The sequence below is a fragment of the Cimex lectularius genome, unplaced genomic scaffold, assembly GCF_000648675.2.
Source record: "Cimex lectularius strain Harlan isolate CLEC.00 unplaced genomic scaffold, Clec_2.1 scaffold328, whole genome shotgun sequence".
Taxonomy (NCBI): domain Eukaryota; kingdom Metazoa; phylum Arthropoda; class Insecta; order Hemiptera; family Cimicidae; genus Cimex; species Cimex lectularius.
The window spans coordinates 246,163-270,241 of NW_019392923.1; the positions used below are offsets into that span (position 1 = coordinate 246,163).

At 34.0% G+C, this 24,079-nt stretch overlaps 1 protein-coding gene across 1 annotated transcript in view; it reads left to right on the forward strand.

The window, feature by feature from the left end:
* The first annotated feature begins 18,061 nt into the window (after positions 1-18,061).
* The window catches only part of LOC112127858 (neurexin-3-like), a 146,206-nt gene continuing 140,188 nt past the window's right edge, over positions 18,062-24,079 (forward strand). Inside the window, exon 1 of the mRNA XM_024229326.1 lies at positions 18,062-18,753. Within this exon, the coding sequence (XP_024085094.1) occupies positions 18,178-18,753 (576 nt within the window). The 5' untranslated portion in view covers positions 18,062-18,177. The remainder of the gene's footprint in view (positions 18,754-24,079) is intronic.

Below are 24,079 nucleotides of genomic sequence, written 5' to 3' on the forward strand. Positions count from 1 at the left end.
TAATCATTTACGAGTACATTGGATCATCATAAAATAAAAATAAATTTGAGAGAGAATGAATATAAGGGATATTTCAAACCGGGAAGAAATGTAGGGAGGGGCGGCTAAGGACAAAGGGTCCGCTCGCCCTCGCTGCTGTTCTTAAGCCTTGTTCTCTCGGCGTGTGGATTGACGTGCTTGCCGCTAGGAATCTGGCCCCACACATGTATACACGTGCATGTATGCGTATTTATGCGTGTATACACATGCGTGCAAAATCCAACCTAAAACAATCAATTAATTAACACGGAATAAGTGTAAAATGTAATAACCATGCGAATACCTTTTGACAATGTGGGAAAGCTGGTATAAGGAAAGACCGAGAAAAGATTTTACATTCATTCGAATAACTAAACTGCTCAAAAATTAATAGGGATATTTCCAATTTTGTAGTGTTTACTTTCCCTAACTTTTTTATTTTATTGTTAATTTTTTCCTTTTTTACTGAACGAAAATTTAATTAAGGAATTTGGAAAAATAACAAAATAAATTCCATAATTTTGTTTATTGGACATAATATTTTTTTTTAAAACAATTAATACCGTATATAATGTCCTCTGTTAGCTAAAACCTCTGTGCACCTGTAGGGCATACTGCTAACAAGTTTGTCACTAATTTACATAAGGAATTTCATTCCATAGATGTTGCAACACTGCACTCAGTTGTTGCAGGTCAATGGCAGCGGCTGGTGATTGAAAAACCTGTGCAACAACTGATCTCATATGTGCTCAATGGGATAGAAATCTGGAGACAATGGGGAAAGGGACAGATGAGAAATTCCTAGTTTTTCTAAACATTGATGAACAACTCTGCCTCTATTAGGTCTGGCATTGCCATCCAGAAATCGAAAATCCTTGCCAACGAGATTTGAGGGATGAATTTCTCGATAATTTCTTAGACATAACGGACTGCGGGGTGGACCAATATACGCTTCCTCCAAACTGCACTGAAGGGAGCACGAACTAGGCATCCCCTCTTTTCGGTAGACCTTCGGCGCCCGTTACAGACAGAAACGCGACTCATCAATAAACATAACAACATTACAATTAGTGTTCTCTTCTAGGCGCTCACAGCACCATATTTTCCTGAGTTGCTGGTGGCGGGCTGTAGCTGCAGGTCGTCTCAATACGATATAAGGCCAACTTCCCACAAACGATTGCGAATCGTTGTCTTGCCAAAACATCTTGTACTTCATAATCATTACTATCTGGCGAGCAGTATGGGAAGGGTTCCGTCTTGCAGCAATGACAATATTTCTGTCTTCCCTTAGCATCGTAATCCTATCCTATAGGCATTTACAATCTCTCGGAATCGGCCTAAAGCCCGGGTGACCGCGCTCTGAGAAACCCCAACTGCTTCTGAGTTATCGACTTCCCGGTGACCTCGATATCTCATTCTCACGATAATATTGAGAACTTCTGGTCAATAGTTAAGTATAATACAACTGGATTAAAATGGAGAAAAGACGAGATGAAATGTTTGTTTACAAAATGAGTAACCTTCATATTTACTATTCTTAAGTAAATCCGTTATTAAAAATGAGGATTAACATTTGTTTGTTTTTGGTTTGTATTTTCTATGTTGTTTTATCTAACTAACAAGAATATAACGGTTAATTTAATTAAAATTAATAGAATATGAATAAATTACAAATATCCCTATTCATTTTTGACATTTGTGAGCAGTTTTCTTTCTGTTCGGCAGCGCTGTTAATTTCAAGGGCCCCCTCCTGAAGACAAAGGATTTACGCGCGCCCTCTGTTGAATTTGATTAATTGAAGCCGCCCGGTCACCTATTTTCAGTTGGTAAACCTGCATGGCCGCCCCGGCTGGTAGAACCATTTCTCGCTTGTAATTTTCCGACTTTTCCTTTTGTTTTCCTCACAAGTTTCTTTCTTTCATCATCCGGTTTACCCGTTTCATCCTCTGTTATGCCGAAAAACCACGCGAGTGCTATCCCTGGAACCTAGAAGAATCTCTGTGTGGAATCGCCGAACGGTGAGTTAACCTTATTTCCGTTGTATTATTTTAACCCTTTTTTCACCATTTATAATTCTCTCCTTTCTTTTCAATTTAATATTTACACCGTCCGCTACGCATATTTAATGATCCTCTGGTCAAGGATTTAGTTTTATGTATTATCGGTGTAATTAATATTTGAATCTATTCCGTATTGTCCGAGCCTAAGGCACTAAAAAAAGTCAAGGCTACGACCTCTCGACTTGACATGTGTCATCTCGTTATTTTTGTAAATGGTTTTTGCCGTTCAATTTCAAGGTAGTCTAATTAATAAAATTTTTAAGTTCAGTATGGGAACTTTCTATCTTAAATGTTATTCCAATTTTTTTGCGTTTTAGGTATTTTAAGGAGTAATAATCAAAACAATAAACAGATCAATTTAATTTAAATATTTGATATGCAAAGTAAGCTGCATTTTTTTTTCTTTTATGTACTTCTACCGAATGTTATAACGATAGAGAATTATAACCACTTATGGTTTAGCGTAATTAGTTTATAATGAACTGTGTATAATTTCATTAATATCTCGTTCTCTTTTCACGCTTAAAAGTTCAACTTATTAAATTCTTTCAATTAACTTAACAATTACGTTGTATAAACCGCACTGATAGACAGTGAAAATGTCATTAGCAAAAATAAATGCATGTTCAAAGGATGCAGAAATATTACCATGGCAGGCAAGGTGTTGACGATATTGCAAGCAAATTAAATACTCACAATTTGCTACTATTTTGTTTGGTTGGACAAGATTGAAGAGGATTACAATTATTACAACTCTTACGATCAAATACAGGATGAAATTCTGAGTTTGAGTGAGGATGTCGAAGAAAAACAAATAATTGTCACAACTTTGTTCGATGAAATGTTTTTCTTGAATGATCAGAAGTTCAAACTTCTTCGATGTCTAAGAAAACGAAACTTCCCAAAATTAATATATTTTCCAGGGATTTCCAAAAGGGGACGAACTTTTTCTCATTGTTTACATCTATGATTACTCTCAACATAGGCTACGAGGGCGTCTTGTACGCAATGGCAAGGCGTTAACACGGCCCTCATCACTGTAAAGGTCCCTGGTTCGAAACCAGCGGCCTTGCATTCAAACCTGACATAATTACAAATGGGTTAAACAAAAGTGATAGTAGACAATAATAATACATCATTACTATATACAACGAAAGAGCTGTTTCCTCCAAAAATCGTAACAAATGACCCAGCTACTAGTTGCCGTGCTCATGTACGATTCTCATGTTGGGTGACAATCTTGCATGCTCTCTACACAGGGTGACTGGCGATAACTGTCGAAAATTTCAGGTGTTTCTACTCACTATATGCAACAAAAAACAATAATGTTGAAATTTGGAATTTTTAGAAAATGTTGGATTGGTTTGTTAATAACTATAAACTCCTGGAGCTTTGCAAATTCCCTCAAAAGTTCCCTATTCCATTAGCTTCGTGCCGTATACCCAACTTTTTGGATTGCGCTTCTGGAAGGCCCAACAATTTTGCATTTTGTTAAAAAAACTTGTGTCGACGAAGGGGGGGCACGCTTAAGTTTCCAGAAAATCCGTCTGGCTCTTGAGTGTGGTGTCAGTTCTTTATAGTTCGATTCAATCAGTTTGCTTTACGTTATCAACAAACTCAGGTTGGTGATTTAAAATATGTCTTTGTTTCCTAATGAACATCTTGCTGATATTACATTTGATTTACGATTACTGCAACGGTGATGCTACTGCTGTAGGGAGAGAATACCAAGTTCGTTTTTCCACGTCGAGACGTTCCAGCAGATCGCACCTTCCAACGACTTCATCAGAGGCTGAGGGAAGACAAATCATCGAATTGATGTAGATGTTGAAATTTTGCATTCTGTTTATCGTGATTTCGAAACCAGTACACGTCCGTTATGTATAGACCTTGGCGTTTCACAATGGATTGTTTGGTATACCCTGGGGAAGGGTGCAAAGTTTGGAACGAAATGATCACCAGCAAGGAAGAGGAAAACCTCAAATCGCTGCTGGTACAATCCTTCCCGACGGAGGGTATCCCAAACTCTCCATTGTGAACACCAAGGTCTATACATAACAAATGTGTACTGGTTTCGCGATCAAGATTAACAGAATGCAAAATTTCTTTATCTACATCAATTCGCTGATTATCTTCCCTCGTTCTTCGAGTGAAAGAACCAGTTTCCCTCAGCCTCTGATGAAGTCGTTGGTAGATGCGATCTGCTTGAATGTGAAAAACGAGCTTGGTAGCAGATTACCGTTGCAGTAATCGTAAATCAAATGCATATCAGCAAGATGTGCATTAGGAAACAAGGACATAATTTAAATCACCAACCTGAGGAAGTTGTCAGCTGATAACATAAAGCCAACTGATTGAATCGAACTAAAAAGAACTGACACCAAACTCAGGAGCCAGACGGATTTTCTGGAAAATTAAACGTGTCTCCTCCCTTCATCGATACAGTTTTTTGAACAAAATGCAAAATTTTTGGGCCTTCCAGAAGCACGATCTAAACAGTTGGGTATACCGCTGGAAGCTAATGGAATGGGGAACTTTTGAGGGAATTTGCAAAGCTCCAGGTAGTAGTTATTGACAGTCACAATCCAACCTTTTCAAGAAATTCCAAATTTCTACATTTTTGTTTTTTCTGAATTATTCGTGCAGAACTTTTTCATCAATTCTGCAATGTAAATACGTTTTCTTACAGACAATTTAACGTTCTTTCAGATGGCACAAACCAGATTTTCCTACAGACAGTAATTCTGAAGTTTGTAAGCAATTTAATGGACCTAAGTCGAAAAATTAAAAAAACCCAAAACCTGAAATTATTTCTTTACCGTTGAGATTTGGACAGGGGTTTATAGGAAGTTTGGTGCTGCTTATGATGAATAGAAACACCTCCTGAAATTTTCGACACTTATCAGTCACCCTGTATAGAACCAAGAAGTTGCACCCTACAATTAGGTGGGGAACATCGAGCAACCTTTCTCTATGTGTCGGACATATTTGGCCACAGACCGACAGACTTTGGCCCAAAAGTAAGGAACAAATGAAAAAGGTTTGGGCTTTGTGTTAAGTGAATCAAGCTCATTTTCCAATATAATTATATAATTTTCACTAAATAAATACAAAAATGAAATAAAAAATATATCTACATCCAACTTAATTAAACAAAAATTTGCGTTATATAAATAACGAGATAAATGATCTCTATATAATGTAGTTTTAAGTAGCCAACTAGGAAGTGTTGTGTAGTTTTGTGTTAAATAAATTCGTGGGCTCAGTGTTGGTAGACGGACCAAAGGCGATCTATTAATCACTTTATCCTCCAAGGGTAGGTGTCAGTTCTACAGACTGTCACCTAAAGAAACATATGCGTATAACTGTAACGTCTTGACAGTGAAGAAGAAGAATCGGCCACAAGTATTATCTTCGATAGTGAAGTTACACAGCTAGAAGGAGGCATTCGGTTTATTTATAGACAACCAAAATCTAATCTACTTAATACTTCCAATTAGGGTCCACCTAGATCTAATCAAAAGGTGTGATTTAGGAGAGGTATCCTGAACGCAGGGGATTCGGTAAGATAAGCCTAAATATCTATTGTGCCATAACTTGGACCAAATTTGACTAGTTTAATCCTTAAAACCAAATAAATAAATTTATATCCTATTATTTCCATTATTTTATACGTTTTTAAAGATAAAAGCAAATGTCAAAAACTTAAGTGAGCGAAAAAGGACCGAGGACCAAATGAGGTATTGTCGATAACCCCCTCACTATGCATTATAGATAAGGACAATGTACTGTAATTTACAAATCATCAAATGTTTACTTTATTAGACAGATTTAATAGAAATACATAAAATGAAAATGGAGGAACCCAATATTTTTTTATGCATACAAACAGTACGAGCAAAATTTATTAACAAGATAATTTATTCTCGCTGGACTAGAGTTTGATTCCAGGCCAGGGAATAATTTAGGATGACCCGATCCCCATTTTATTGCTGGACAATTGAACAGCGCGAAGAATTAGGCGTATACTACGTCGTGCGAAATAATTGCAAATAATACAGAAAGGGCGACTTGTAGAACGTTCATTCCGCGAACTGGGAGGAGATCGATGGCGTTGAATTTTGAACGTTTAACCGGATCACTTTGTATTCAAGGAGGATCCACTTGAATTATGACCTTCATACAGTGGTTAATGCTTTAATTATTCATACAACCGGTTGCATATTCATAAAATTACTCTAAAAAGCACGGGGACTTAATTTTTCATCGGACGTTAACATAAAAACGAGTCCCTTTCTTTTCAGAATAAACTTTTTTCTTATTAAAATTTTTAATTTTTCTGCAACTCACTTGGCTATATATCAGTAGCTTTCAGCTGCTAATAAATAATGGGTGGATGATGTGAAAGAATGAAAATGTTCGTGGAATTATGAAAATATTTAGTATTAAGTTTTCTTTATTTTTAGATGCAACTGAAAAATAAAATAATAACAAGGAAATATGATTTATAGAAAGGAAAATACATTATAAAAAACAACGAAAACAAAAACAATAAAATAAAACAAAATTGAGTGAGAAGCGTGAATGAAGGCCATCCAACGATGACCATCACGAGCAATTCAACATATGCTAAGTTTGTTCTATCAAAGGGGTTTGGCTTATTGAGTACCCAGGTGATCAGCGCCTTAATTGCCTGGTAGGATTTCGGGGAGGGTTGGGTGTTATAGGTTTCTAATGATAAGTTTGTTATATGGGTAGCTTGCTGTAAAATCGGATGTATCGGGATTCGGCTAAATCTGAGACAAATGAAATTTGTAGGTTGGAATGGTATGGCTGGGTATGCAGACGAGAGCGACAAGGATAGTACGAAGATATTCGGGATTGGAGAGTTTGCATTTGGTTTAAGTTAGAACACTTGACCTTAGCATTCAGTTCAAGTCTCTAAGATCATATAATGATAATAGTGTTGTGTGAAGTCTTTTTAGTTGGCTAGTTGTGGACGAGTGGTCAAACCTTTTCCAATATTTTTTCATATTATTCTCAATTAAAAAAAGCGATGGGCTATGCAGGGGGAGTCGAACCCTCAACCGCTAGCGTGACAAATACTAGTCTGACGTCTTAGTAGCTTAGAATGCATTTCGTTAACTTAATTTCTCTCATAAGATTATGTCATAGTTTAGTTTTTTGATTGAAATTCAACTGTGTTACACCAACTATATGTTGAGACATAATTACATTAGATAAGTGTACCTGTCAACATACGTGGCTCACCTCGTGGCTACCAGGGGCTCTGAAATTTTATATTATTTGTAGTAAATTGAAGCAGAATTGTAATGAAATACAAGAACGATTCCAGTTGTTCACACATTAATTGCCGGCTGTCATATAAACGGAAATTAGTGTTGGTAACAAATCGTGCCGAATACGTCAGACACAGAGGAAAAAAAGGCTATCAGCACTATAAAATGTAATAGTCTGTAACGATTATGTAGCCCTTATATATCCCGATCTTGATAGAGAAACTGATGAAATCCTTTCCGATATCCTGAATGTTGAAGTATTCAAGCAAACTGGAGTTTCTAACGTACTCGTTGGTTCTTACAGTGTTCTTTTAAACCAGAGAGGACTGTAAACCAACAAAAAACAACTCAAGATTTAGATTAACTTTCATACAGAAAGTTTCTCTAGTTGCAGTAACAGTAAATAAAGTTTTAGCCGCCGGTTGACACCACTGGTCTGCTTTCTGTGGCATGGACCCAGTATTCAAATTTAAAGAGATACAATCTACCGTTCTTACATTAATGTGAGTTTCGTTGATCAACAGCATGACTTATAACGCCTGGGCCTTTTTATTTTTAAAAAATTTAAATAAAATATTGGAGAGATAATTTTGTCCTATTGTTACAAAATAGCAGACGTGATTAAACGCTTAAATATAGAATTATAATGTCCAATTTTAGTTCAATATTATCATTTCTTATCTATCAAAACAATTTACTTCCTCCTAATGGTTGGTGGGGTATCTCAGGGGTCTTTCCAGGGCCAACACTCTCAACATATTTCAATGACCTCTCTCCGCTAAATAGGTTAGATTAAACTAGAAATGGAGTCGGCCTAGTTACGACCTGCGCACCGCCACCAGTATTGTTCTATTGTGAATTTCCATTGTTGTCTAGAGCTCGTTATTAACAGTGTCTTAAGGCTTTTGCCAGATCCCAAGATATTTCAAAGATTCCCGTGTTTATCCTTTGTCATTGGATTTTCTTCTCCTGCGAGTCTCAGCCTAAATAAAGCCTTCGTACCTACAGAGAACAATGCTCTGTTGTCTCTTTTTCTTCCTGGCAATATTTACACGGGCTTATTTCTGCTGCTCCTAGTTTATAACGTATCCCTCCAGAGTCTGCAGTGTCCAGTTCGCAGTCCAAGTATTAATCTAGTCCTAATACGTCTTAGAGTAGTAGTTCTGCCGGTAGTTTTTCCGATGGTCCTTTAATGATAACGATAGCTAGCTTTTTAATTTCGTTGGTTCAGTGTTCAATTATGGTATCCAAGGCTTCAAGTCCGGGTATGGATCAGGAGCTGGTATTTATGTTTTAACCCAAGTACTAAACCACATAAGCCTTTGGCGATATGCCACCGCCTTGTAGTACTTGATTTATTTCCATAAATACCAGCTCCTGATACATACTCGGACTTGAAGCTTGGGATACCATACTGGGGTCCCTTTCTTGCCTCCTCGAACTTAACTGTTAATTCGGCTCTTTACTCGGACGACATTGTTATATATATATTGTTACTAAGTTGGCCCAAAAAGTATCATATTCATTTGTCTACGATGGAAATTAAGTGCTACAGCGCTACAAAACCCACAGAAATTTACCAGGCGGCAACATTCTTGACAAACAAATCACATTTACTGGAGTAAACATCCTATGGGTTTCATGTGAAAAATATCTTGGTATGTCTGAACTTATACCTGAACTTGACTGCATATGTCAACACCTTAGTAAAAGAAAGCAAACTTACTATAAACACTGTTTTCCTCCTAGTACATTGGAACTCATCTATTAGCAAATGAATAAAAATAAATTAAAGTAATCTGCATAAAGCAATAGTAAGGCTGCTTTCCTCGAGGCAGGGTTGAACCCACTCCATTCTCGCTAATATCTTATTTTTACTCTCCAGAGGGTCAATTTCTTTATTTTATCAACATTAATAAAGACGCATTATCTCTTGTAAACTTAAAAAAACTCATTCAAAGGAATATGCTAATGTGTTCATTAAATATTAAAAATATTCAAATAATAATGTCTTCAGATGTTAAGTCGAAAGATTTACTTTCATCCGTGTAAGTAAACCTTTCTAGCAGGTAAAAAGTTTCCGGTCTTCAAATATTTATACAAAGGTATGGAATGGCTGAATGTTAAGAACGAGATGCCTTGAGGAAAGAAACGTTCTCGATTTAGTAGTCTGGCTGGTGTTTGTCGAACCTTAACCATCCATACCCGAGACTTGCCGTGTGGAGAAGCTAATGTTTAACGTTGGGCGGTGAAATTCTTACCCTTTCGTGCTGATTCCGGTAAACATGGGAAATAGGGTTAGGCTTTGACCTTTATCAAGACTGTCTGTATGTTTGAAGTCAACTATTATAAACAAAAGATACAATCATGTAAATTTCGCCGTTGGAGAACTTTGAACAAAAAAAAATTTTGTTCAATATTACATAAATGATAAAAAATAGAGTATTAACTTGAACCGTAGGGTAATCATGTACAAAACATTCTATATTTAATCCATTATATTTCGTGGTCCGATTGACCAAATAACTTCTTTCAATTAATTAATCTTTATGTAATGTATTTGTTGAGATAAAAAAGTCAGTGTCACGAGCGGGATTAGACCGAAATCACGATGGCTCAAGTGGTTAGAACAGCGGCGTATTGAGCCAGAGGTCGTGGGTTCTAATCCCTCTCGTGACACTAACTTTTTCATTTCAACCAATACCTTACATAAACATTAATAAATTCTGTATTTAGTTTTTAACGTAACTTTAATCAAATGTTAGAAAGTAAAATCCAAGTGACATATATGAACTAAAACGTACAAAATGGTATTCATCGACGTGTAGTAGGCCAAATAATACTCCGTACACATAGATATAAAAAAAGCAGTTACGAGTTGTAAACAACGGCCAATAATGAAAAACCGGATTCTTTCAATCCTAAATTTTTTAAATATAATGCCACCAACCAACTAATTTGCTTTTCACACCAGTCATCTACCCAACAGTGCCAACGTGTTGTAGTATCTCCTCCTCTCTTGAGTTGGGACAGTACTGTTCTGGGGCCTTTTTTGACGTAGAGAAAGCTTTGGAACAAGCTTGGCACCTGGAGCTTGTTGTTCATGCTCAAGGGCATCCGTCTGTCCACCATCTCATATTTCCAGTTATCTCACTGACCGGCTTTTCAGATTTATTGAAGGCTCTATCCAGCTGGTGTTCCTCAGGGTAGGTTTCTGGTCACCACACTATATTTCATTACATTCTCAAACCCCACACGTACATTTGCAGATCATTTCTAGTAACTCTGATCATGTCATTACCACTCGAAACCTTCAACAACACGCTACTAGTGTCTTGGTGTGAAAAGAAAAAAATTAACACAGACAAATGTACCCACATCGCCTTCACGCTCCATACTCTCAATTCAATCTCCCGGAAGGTCTGACGAGTTTACTTAAATAATAGTCTCCTCCAAATTGCGGACAACGTGCTGTACATCGATGAACACTGGACGTGTATTTGACTGAAACGTCAAGAAGTTATGACACGATACATTGCTCTTGCACGACTTCTGGACGAACGCTCTGAATTACCTCTCAAAAACAAAAGTCTGCTTTACAGCACCATAGTTAAGCCGACTTAACTGTTGTAACAATTAATAAATTAAAAGATGACAATCCAGTCGGACCGTTTTGTTTTTGTTGTTTGATTGGTAGTCATAGTGCAAAGTCTGTGATTTTATTTTGATTTTTAGATAATTTTTCTTGTTAAATAGCTAACAAATATTGCAAACGAAACATTTATAAACAGCTTACTATTCTACATACTTTGAGTTTATAAGTTTTAATAGGAGGAACTCAATAGATTTTCTAAGCCCTTAGTAATTATGTTTCTAATAAGGCTTGGCTATTTTCCCAGTGCAATTATTTAAGCTTTACTTTATAAACACAACGTTGTTCCCAATGCAGATAGTCTTCTTAAGGCTTTAGCCTCTCCCGTGTATTTTATTTTATGGTAAAATTTTTCTACCCTTTAAAAAAGCAAAAAAAGAAAAAGAAAGGAACGTATATTGAAAAGGAAGGGCTCTTATCCTTAAGAGTGGGCTTGGAAGCGGATCACCAGGGGCTCAGGGCGAAGCAAGGAAAAAACTTCACTCGGCAAGCTCAAGTGGAACTAGAGAGAACGTCTTTCACATAATATCGATCCCATATCAGAAAGTGATACACTCAAAAGAGCCTCTATTACCCCGCAGGGGACCCCCTTTGTACCCAACAATCTGATTTGGACGGAGGAGGAGGAATCCCAGGCCTGGAACTAATGACTTCATGGTTACGTTTACGGGCTTTTGGCCCAGTGGAAACGAATCGTATATTAGATTTTTATTCAGGAGCAATGTTGTTCAAGCCTGGAGTAAACTTTAAAATAATTTGTTTTATGTTTATACATGAAAATTATTATGTAGAGGTGTTTTTAATTAATAACTATTCTGGAACATGAAAACCCGTTTTAAAGGGGTTGGCTTTTCATGGTGTATGCCAAGCTAACCAGGCTGGATAATTTATGATGATCAAGCATCAAATAACTACTAAAAAACGAAAGATAAATGCGTGTCTGGGAATTAGGGTGTTTTTAAAGGAAACTGTATTAACAGATAATTATTACAATCCATAATATAGTAATACATAATAGTAGTAATAAAAAATACTACTATTATGTATTAGTGCCAGTAATAAAAATATTATGTAAAATTCCATTAATAAACCTACTAAATCCTAATCATACAATGTAAAAGAAGATCTTCTCCAATAGGTGAAGAGAATATAAAAAGAAGAGGAAAACAAAGATTATCCTCGGAACTGGTTATTTTTTTAAAAATTGAGGTGCTTACCAGAAATTGGAGTAATGCTCCTTGAGCACTGCAGCATACAGCTGTATTGAATTATTTCCTAGAAAACAAATCAACCCTTCCTAAAATTCAAAATTTGCCTCACAATCGTATTTCTTATTTGTTATTTTTGAATAGCGAGTGAATAAAGATGAACGTCAGCTTAGTAAAAAATCTACAAGAATGAAATAAAAACAACGAACTATTGCTTTAATATTAGTTAAATTTTTGACATGGTATGCCATATATATTTTACGAATTTATGTCTTATAAGCCCAAAGAAAGCCTGTATCTTACACAAGGGATTGATAATATTTCTGCCCCCGAATAAAATTTTAGTAGGGGAAAGTTTTATTTTTTATTTTCACTCCCTTTCCACCAAGGGGGAAGAACATTTATTGCAAACTCATAAGTGATTTCACCCTTTGGGCCGCTAAGTTTTCTAAAGGTTAGATTGTAGCTTTTCCGAGCTGAGTCCTTCGGCATTCGATCCAAAGTGCTTCTTATTTTCCTTATTTGGATCCTTTCCAAAACTTCTTCCCCTTGTGTCTCAATTCCGCTTTATTCTTCATGCCTTCCGTTTATCGGCTTCTTTATTTTATAGAGGGGATTTTTTAAAAATATCATTTAGTTTACTATCATAAATATATTATAGTCATAATGTGAATAATCAATCACCCAATATTTTTTGAAAGAATGATTTACGCTAACCTACAACTAAACAACTAGCTTTTTTAGTTTCTTTTATAGTTAACAGTAGTTTATAATTAACAGTTATTTGATTTTTTTATATTTAATCAAGCAGAGTGACCGACAAAATTCGAGTTAGACTGACTCTCAGTCTCTTTGGCGGCTACTGATCCATTTCCTAAAGGGAACATTTTCTGTATTTTTATTTTGTTTAAAAATTAAAAAAAAACATATTTCAGCCTAAGTCAATAACGCCATTCCCTTCCAATCCTACTATAATCTGAGTAGTATTGGATGAAGTATATACCGTCGGAAATCCATTGGACCTGATTTCCTTATGATTTCTGTAGAAACATGTATAAACAAAATTTGTCAGTACATATTAATCATATCTTTATTTTTAAAAGAAATTGGGAAATATTTCAAATTAGGAAATTCCTAAAAATTCCGATTCGAGAAGGCTTAAAGTTAACAAAAGTGTTAATTAACATAAGGAACGAATTCGGGGGAGGAAGAGGCGAGAATTGTGGTTAGAGATTAATTCAAGAACTTGTGGAGGCACGCGAACCAAGTATTAAACAGCCAGAAAGGCAGGGTAGAAGTAGGTATTTTATTTCGTTCTTTCCCCAACTTTTTATACTTTTAATTTCGTAAATCGGCCATTTTAATTTTATTATGCACCTTCAAGAAGTCAACTGTGTAATTTTAGCGTTTAATTTTGTTGAATTCTTGATTTTGGTCTATTTCGCCATATGTTCGTTCTACCGTTATCAGGATCTAAAAAACGAGAAATTCTATAGAAATCGCATGGCCAATCAAAGTTATTCGTATTCCTAACTTTATTGTTTAATGAATAGGATTTTGGAAGAGAGCTTTCTACCTCGTTTTCTGATTTATCTGCTAGCTTTTGCAAACATAAAACATCAAAATCACGATTCTAAGAAACAACTGATACAAATTTCTTTGAGAGGGGCCTTTAGACTTTTTGCATACGTTCGGTTTTGAAACTTTATAAAATTCTTAAAATCATGGCCGGGTGTACTCATTGTCAAAATTTTATTGCAAAACTTCAATTGATCTTTCCTATCTAAAAAACGTCAATACTGAAAAATGAATGTTCGTTCATGTGGGCTAAAAGTAGAAGTCTAATTTAAGCAGTATTGAGTGGAGAATTATCAATATTTTGCAAATAGTTGAAAAAAAGCAAAATTTCACCACTCATTAAGATGGTTCACAATTCATAATTATCAAGGGAATAATTAATTTAAAAGATCTTACTCAATAATAATTTAAAAATGGGAAATATACGAAGGTACAGAACGATGATGATATCAAGTTACAAAGTTTAAAAATTGAATTTGGTTAAATTGAGATAGATATTAAAGGTGAAACATCAAATAAACATGTTCTTGAAAAGTCTAGTAGATCTGAAGTAGTAGGTTGCGTTGGTAGTACGGTAGAAGATTTTATATCTTATATTTATTTTGCTTCTTTCAATCAATAATAGTTTCAAATTACTTGAAATCATCATAAGTGGTTCTGAAATTAGCAGATATCTTTCGCAATACGGTAGAGATCTTATATTTCAATTTTATTTCGCTTCATTTCAATCAATAATTGTTTAAATTGATTTAAAAATGTAGAAAAAGTTAAATCAAGATCAATTTTCGAAGTTAAAAATAAAATATAAAGGTTCTATTTTCGGTTTATGTTTGGGTCATAATTGGTTCTGAATTAGCTAGCTTATTGCTTCCGCGATAGGTAGAACATTTTATCTCAAATTTATTTTACTTCTTTCAGTCCATAATAGATAAATCCTTGTTTTAACAGAAATTCTAGATCACGATAAATGGTTGGAGGTTTAGCTTGAGATTCAGAAATTTTAAGTAGGTCAAGTAAACCATAAGCACCAATTGCACTAGCTGTACAGCTCTGAGACACAATACTTTTTCTCGTTGTGAGTTAAACGAACATTACGTGCTTAACATATTTTCTTTACTTGGGACAGTAATTTTTACTAATCTTACTTTGTCATGATTTATCCTATGGCAAATATCACTAATGGTATTATCATATTTGCATTTTTTAAAACGGTAACTCTTTTCTTTAAATCAGAATTGCCATATTAAGTTACGACGAATACAACGAAATCACGAGTTTCGCACTGACATATAAAATTCTAAAAATGGCTATAAATGATAATATAAATAATAAGATAGTATAATATAATGATAATTTAAATTAGCAAGTTACCAAATTGCTTGCATAAATGTCCTTTCATTACAATAAGTTATATTAAAATGTTAGGTTTTTTCTAATTATATAATATGTCGAATTAAACGTAAAAAAAGTTTTTTTTGTTGCTTTAAAATTCATGGAAAATGATAATTAAAAAATGGTGAAAAAATAAGATTAAATTTATAGATGAAGTGGAAAAATGAAAGTTTTTTTTATCAGTCTAAGTTTTAGCCACGACGGGTTCCAAAATAGCTGGTTATCCGAGATGATAGATGTTCTTATATCACAATATAGTTTCATTTCTGTCAATTAATATTTTAATAGTTTATAAACGTTCTAAGGAGAAGTTGGTTTTAATGCTGCTCAATTTTGAACGTGCGAATTACAGTACAACTAAATATTTATCCTAATAAATACTGTAAAATAATGTAAACATTTTTTAAGTACATGTTTAAAATTAGGGGTGAATGAGAATCTGTTGTGTTATTTAAGCATTTACCTTTTTTTGATTTTACATTTTTTTTACAAAATTTTTAAACCATCTAATTCCCTTCCTTTGTTCAAACTGTACTAACCCCCTAACTTTGTTCAATTTAAATTGGAATTGAAATTTGTGTTTTGTTTCGTTTAGATGGTCTTTAAATTCAGAAAATTTGTTTAATTTAGGCAAGGGTACTTTAAATCTCGTTTTAATTTACCTGCCGCTTTGTCCTGTATATTTGGTATTGCAATCATTACAAGTAACTTTGTAAACTCAGCTTTTTGACCAGTTGTCAACCTTGTCTTTAGGTTTTGATAGGATGTTTCTAAGTGAACACGCACCTCTAAAAGCTACTTTAATACCTTTTCCTTCACAATTAGGTGAAATTTCACCTAATTTTTCCGATAGTTTCCCAAATATATGTTTTTTTAATATTTTTACTAACAACCTATCAATAAATAATTTTTGATATCCATTGTTTTTAGCTAGAGTTTTGTTTGTAATTGTCTCTTATAATTAACGGGTGTTAATGGAACTTTTGTGCTGGTGTAATTGTGTCTGAAGTCGGTTTTCTAAATATGCCTATTTCAATTAAGTAATTTATTGTGGACAGTTTTAAATGTAAAATGTTTAAACAAAAAATAAAGTATTTATGTCGAACGTAAAGTTTATATATGGTATAAAAATTCATTATTTTAAGGAATTCTTTGTAACTTGTAAATAGAATATCGTCTATATAGCTTTTCCAAATAAGCACGGATTTCATTAATTCGTTACTTGATTTGAATAGAATTTTTCTAAACCAGCCATTTTCTTGTCAGTCAAGTTTCAGAAAATTATCGGTTTTAAATTAGTCTACATCTGGAACTCAACGTATGATATTATCCCTTATTTTATGCTTATATCTATCTTTGCTGTATTCGTTTTTTTTAGAATCAATAATATTTAAAAAACTGCCCTGAAAATAGTAATGAAGACGAATAGATTTGTAACGTCTATGGTGATGAACCCGATAAATGTCAGCGAATGTGTAAAATAAACTACTGTTCTTGATTCTTGATGTCGGTTCTTCTGTCATCATTAATACTTTAATAGTTCATGAAAAAACCCAGTTTCTTGTCAGTCTAGGTTTTGGAAACGAATGATTTTCAGTCTGAAAGTATCACATTCTTAAAATAAAAAGAGACCGATCATTTCCTGTTACACGGCTGGATGTTTAATAGCACTTCAATACTTCTAGCTCTCCTAATTTTGGAAGTTTTTGGAATACTGCTATAAAATTGGCTAAAACCCCACTGATCGTTTTATCGGTGATTTTAACCGAACTCTTGAAGATTACACTAGATTATTCGTCCGACAGAAGCTCTGCTCTGGGTTTCTGGATGCATTGGTTTTCCTCCTACTTAAACACATTGATTGAAAGACCCAAATCGCTACTCTCTGGTCTTAACGTTAAGTGGATGAAATAATTTTCTTGAAACTCACATACTTCGCCATGATCCTATTTGATTTTTGATAAGATAAATCCCTGATCGTGATCGCATTACTCGTGTAGAAAAAAACACTCACATCATTCTTTGAATCTAAACTCTCTTAATCTAAAATATATATTCTTTCCTATTTGCATACTATTTATTTAGTTAGGCTGGTGTAGTACTGGATATTGCATTCACGCTCAATACACGGGGAAACAAAACAAGACATATATCCTAAATATTACATACAATAAAAAGACCTGTTTTTCGAAAACCCACCGAAATACTTCACCACAATTCTCATATCAGGGGGCATTCCTGCTCGCTCTTTATATGGACCCAAGGAATGGTATCATTCAATTATGTAGAACAACTAGTCTTAACTGGACATTCGAGAGCTTTGGCCCAAAATACGGGTCGGAGTGCCATCCTTTCTTCATTTCTCTTTCTCTCTATTATATATAATATTTAAGCTAAAAATACTTTTTTATTTGACAATGTTTTTCTCATCCGTAAATCTGTATTTTATTTATATATTAATAAGGAATTAAACTCAGCCAGCCGGTTATCAAGGCTATTTAAGTTTATATATTTATTTGTAAAAGAATATTTTTAAAATTTATTAAATATTATTTTCTTTCCTTACAAAAACTTTGTTTAAAAAAAATTAAGATTGTAGAAATTTGAATGGAGGCAAATAATAGGGCAAAATTGATGAAAAAACTTAAATAAAAACATTCCTTTGTCGTTAATAATTTGATTTTATGTGTATTATATTCATTCTTGTCTTTATGAATAGTAAAATAGTGTTTATATTGAAAAGTAAATTAGTTTTGTGAAATTGGTAAATAGCAATGGATTAGCTGAGAGATGTAAAAGTGATGAAAGGGTGTTGGTGGCGTTGGGCCGGTTGCTATGGGTGCGGGGGTGAACTGCGGGATTCTCGACGGGGAAAATGGGAAATTGTGTGCCCGAGGGTTGGTACGGTTCAGTCGATGAGTATGGCGCCATGACAGTTGTACATATGAGGTGAAGGAGGGAGGAAGTAGATGGCTCTCCTCCTCCTGATTGTTTTGCCATTGGTCGGGGCTTTTGTCCTCGAGGGTTCTCAGACTTCCTACGCGCAATTCAGAAAATGGAACCCCTCGTTGAACGGCTCCCTGGAGATGGAGTTCAAGACGGAGCAGGCCAACGGGCTCCTCTTCTACACCGACGACGGCGGCACGTACGACTTTTTCGAGCTGAAACTGGTAGAAGGTGCCCTCCGGCTGAGGTACAACTTAGGCGGAGGAGCACAGATCCTGACCGTCGGCCGGGACCTGAACGACGGTCACTGGCACAAAGTCCAGGTGAGGAGGAACGGGGAAAAAACCTCGCTCACCGTCGACGGAGAGTCGCAGACTAAAGTCTCCCGTGGGAAGGAATTCTATTTCGGAAGGCTGGCTTCCAATTCAGACGTCTACGTCGGTGGGATGCCGTCGTGGTATAACACCAAGCTGACTCTCCTCGCGTTGCCAAGTGTCATCTTCGAGCCGAGATTTGGCGGCGCTGTCAGAAACCTCGTTTACGCCGATGACGAATCGCCTTTACCGCGGAGGCAGGAGATAAGAATGAAAGATCACAAGGTAACGATTATTAATAGTTATACTGAAAAAACCCAAAACCTTTCAAAAAGACTTTCTCAATACATAAACTGTAAGAAAACAGCAAGACCAATAGGCCAACAAAAACAATAATCATTTTTCCAATATGACTTTTCAATAAATATATTCTCTTTTCTTGTTTACCTAATAAGGTTATCAAGAAAAGCCTTTTAATAAAACTTGAAATTTCATCAAACTATGACAGTTATATTAAAAAAATAGAAAATCGATTAGAACAAAGAAAAGTTTTAAATATTGTGCTGTTTATAAGGATAAATTACAGCTGAATGTAGGAAAATGGTTTTCATCTTGTCTTGATTTTAATCTTATTTTTTACCACTTGTATTTGTAAAGCTTCAACTATGATTTTACAAGAACCCTCGAGTGTTTAAACTCTTTATATTATTCTACTAGGGTTTATTTCAAAATGTCAAACCAACTAATTGGTTGGCGTGTTGATAAAGAAAATAATAACAATCTTCTATACGGACGAGTGTTTTCTAAATGATTTCTTGCCATGAAATATTGTTATTTGTTTGGTTTGTACTAATTCTCTTGCTACGAGAGAAAAAACCCCAAGAACAATGAACGTTCGTTTAATTATTATTAGGCTAAAACATGAACAAGAAGATATAGCGAAATTTTTTACCCTGCGGTTTTAATCCTGTATTCAAATGAGAAAACACTACTTCGGAATTATGACTTTAATTTGTATAATCGCGTATTGGGAAAAGAAATTTTTTAAAGCAGAATACAACACGTTATAACAAGTATGAATTTAACGTCTTGCCAGAGTCTTGAATATTATGAAAATTTGAATTTAAAAAAAATTTCATCATTTATAAGTGTGATTATTGAGCCCGAAGTCTGGATAGTTATCTTACAAAAACTTTTCTAAGAAGGCATTTGTTTTTGTATGTCATAAATATATTGTTTAGAACAAATAGTGCGAAGGCATAATATTACCGTCATTGTCGTAAAATATTAACAATTTTAAATTATAAATTACGGTTATCGCGTGGGCTAGTACATTACTTGTGTGTCACTTATTGTCAAGACCGGTTGAGTGCAAGCTATCGTATAAAATAAATATATTGCTCATAAAACAGGCCCATATTTATTCAAAACTATTTAGTCGACTATTAACACATATTCTCATGTAGTGTAACTGTAACTAATTGTTTAACAACGCTTATCCCCAAACGGAAATTTAATATGACATGTTAATAATGTTATCCCCAAACGACCCTGATTTATAAACCGGTCAGATCTGTTTTGAACTACATTTGTCAGGCGACTCTACGATACCTGTCAATTAGGAATAATTAGTAAATTTGATTTTGTCAATAGAGCCAAATGGGATTTTCAAACAATGTGTTCCGGTTGTTTAATAATTCTTTTGCCGAATCAATTTCTACAATATAATTTAGACCGTCTATATTTCTTTTCCGATTCATCAGTGACAATAGTATACCAATGGAAGCGAGGGGAAAAACGGCGTTATTGCTATACTAAACCGTCACGACATGTAAGTCTTTCAAAATAGAGATCCTTTCCTCATCCTTCGTCCCAAGATAATTAAAGGTCTATACTTTTAATTATTTTAGCGTGTGGCATTTTTGTTAATGATGCACTAATATAAACTGCTCAAAACTGATAGGGATATTTGTAATTTATTATTATTCTATGAATTTTAATTAAATTAACCTATTAACCTATATTTTTGTTAGTAAATAGGATAAAACCAAATAGAACATACAATATACAACCGAAAACGGACAAAAGTTAATTCTCATTTTTAATTAATAACGGAAGAGAACACCAATTGGAATACTGTTATGTTTATTGATGAGTCGCGTTTCTGTAGTGATAGTAGGCACCAAAGAGTCTACCGAGAACGGTGGATGCTTAAAATTCTCCCGTGCTCCCTTCAGTTCAGTTTGGAGAATGCGGTATATTGGTCCACCCCGCAGTCCGTTATGTCTAAGAAATTATCGAGGAATTCATCCCTCAAATCTCGTTGGCAGGGTTTTTCGATTTCTGGATGACAATGCCAGATCTCATGGAGGCAGAGTTGTTCGTCAATGTTTAGAAAACCTGGGAAATTCCCACCTGCCCCTTCCCCCGTTTTTTGAAGGCCTCAATGCAAGACCTGAGCACATGTGGGGTGCGTTGCAGAGAAGGCTTTTCGATCACCAGCTGCCAATTGACGTGCAACAACTGAGGGCAGCAATGCAACTCTATGGAGTGCACAAAGGTTTTAGCTAAAATAGGACATTATACAGGTATTAATTGTTTAAAAAAATATTGTGTCCGAATGATATGGAATTAAAACCTTTTATTTTGTTATTTTTCAAAATCCTTTAAATAAATTTTCTTTCAGTAAAAAAACAATAATTTCTAATAGAGTTTAATGCCATTTATAATAAAAATAAAAAAGCTAGGAAAAGTAAATACAAAGCTATGGCAATATCCCTATTCATTTTTGAGCAGTTACAATTAAAGAATTTGTTTAAATAGAGATAAATTTGAGAACTTAGTTGTTCTTTAAACGAAATTTATTATTAATTAAAACTTTAATTTCATTTTACCATACTGGCCGCATATTATCGGGGATCAATAATAAAATAATTTAATTAAATATTATTAAAGTTTTTATTAAATAAAATTTTTATATTAAATTAATATTATAAACGACATAAAATAAAATTAAGATTATTCGAACATTTGTTCGAGAAACGACGGAAAAGATGCTCAAGTTGATTTTAATAACAGTTTATTAATTAATAAACTTTAATATGATTTAAGGATAAATTTAAAAAAGTGTAATATTTTAGCAACGTAATACATCATCAGAAATCTGGATAAGAAAAAAACACCTTATCAGAATTACAATTTTAAAGTTTAAACCATTGGTATAATTAAAATTTTGCCTAGTAATTTTTTTTATTGTACTCACATTTCATTCATGGTTATTTGGGACTTATCACATTATTCAGGGAAACTTAGCTAGGTTTTAATACATAGGGCACATGCTGATTATGGTACCCCCTCTTATTCATTAATTGAAGGATAACTTCTATTTGGTTGGTGGATAGAATGGACTAAGTCAAGTTCTAATAAAAACCACTTTGTTAGCAAAGAAAAAAATGCTTATACATGTAGGTAAAAACATATCTCTTTGAACCTAAACAAATATTCATATATATTAGGACATGGGCGAATACACAAAAATTCCATATCAGTATATGCGTTTTAGGACTTTACAAATATTCAGAATTATTGAAATGTTGATGTGACTTTTCGAGATGTCTAAAAAGGCATATTTCCTTCTCGATAAAATCAATTATACACAGTCTGTCAGGCTTGACAATTACCCGAATGTACACTTATCCCATTTTGTCAACATTGACTTAACCAGTTTTGTCCGAGGGCGCATTATTTAAGGACTTGGAAAAATCGTATTACTCGAACAAAATTATTGGCTAAGTTATTTATTAACGAAGTAAAAATAGATTTTTAGCAAAAAAGCTTCATTAAATTATTCTTTTTCATCATGACATAACACGTTAATAATATCCTAACGAAATATCTTTAATGATTTACTTCTATTATATTGAAATACTCTCTTTCTCTCTCTCTCTCTCTCTCTCACTCTCTCTCTCTCTCTCTCTCTCTCTCTTTCTCTCTCTCTNTCTCTCTCTCTCTCTCTCTCTCTCTCTCTCTCTCTCTCTCTCTCTCTCTCTCTCTAATGAAGGCAATTGGCAATTGAGGTGCGCTGTATAATTTTTCTACAAAAAAAGTAAAATTTGAAACTAGACTGAAAAATATTAAACAATTTTTTTTTGATAGTCATTGGTTCAAAAGAAATTCAGCCAGGCCATTTAAAAAGGAGAACCTGTATATGACTATACTATATAACTATCGCAGTTTATCGTAATTTGAGGTAGTTTTATGCATAGGTTTAGTATATAGCAAATAATAGTATACTAAATGCCTGCATGTAGTTATATACTTATATATATATATATATATATATATATATATATAATATGATAAAAGGAGGACAATTGTTACCAACTGCTCGCATCTTTCTAGAGATTCGAAAGACGCTTTTGCTTCTATTTTGAATAAACGTTATATTTGTTTTTGTAAGAATCTAATCCATCAAAGTTAATTTTGGGAGTGTAATTAAAAAGAAATCAATGCTATGAAATATTCACCCCGCCGGTTCTCTGATCTTTCTTAAAATAGACCTTTAATTGACCAATGAAAGTGATTTTTTAAACAGGTTTTAAATTTTCTTTTCAAATAAACATTTTAACAGGGGAAGGAAAAAGTTTAAATAAAAAGTTAAAATGTGAAAACCTTCATTTAAAACACAGCAATTACGTGTTTCTATATTTGTTCAAACCCCAATTATATTAACTTTGTTGTTCTTCAGTAATTGCATTTTGTTTATTTATTAAAAAAAACATGTTACCAATTATAATACCGTGCTCTGAAAATCAGTTGACTAACTAAAGGTGATTTGGTAAAAAATATTTTTAGTTCAATACTATAAAATCATGTTTAAAACAGACATTTTTAATAAAAATGAATATTTATTTATATTTACATTAAAAAATTACTTTATATCAATGTTTAAATGGTTTGTGTTTTTTTTTGGCTTAACAGTTTAACCACAAAAATGATGCCGTGTATGATAAATGTATGTGCATACATGTTTTGTTCTCATAACCTAGTACAATTCTGTATCAAACAGCTTTCTCAGAGCGGTGTGTTCTTGGGGAGTAGTTCAGGGTGGGGGGACTTTGAAAATATGGCATTCGAATAAACCAACATCATCTAGCGGCAAGTCATGATTTGAGCAAACATTTGACTCATAAAAACTAAGCGATACCGGCCAAACTGAAATGGAGACCCAATATAAGCGGTGGCGAATGCTAAATGTGCTAAAATTTAATTAATTGATTAAATTTTAACTTTTAAGCCCCCGTGCCTGATTTAAATTTTATTGTAAGTTAAATTTCAAAAGAAAGTTGTAGGAGCTCAGGCGGTTATTTTTGTAGATTATATTTTTTATATAAGTCATTGATATTAATTAATTATATATATATATATATACAGGGTGAATTGCTACTCGTGCTACAAACTTCTCCAGTAGATTCTTCACCCTAAAATGAACAAAAAAGTTCATATTGTCCATGGTCCGATTCTCAACCATTTCAGAGTAATTTCGCTTTTTATCGATTTTGAAAGATATCACGTCCTGGCGTCGGAAAATCGTGATATCTTTTAATCTAAA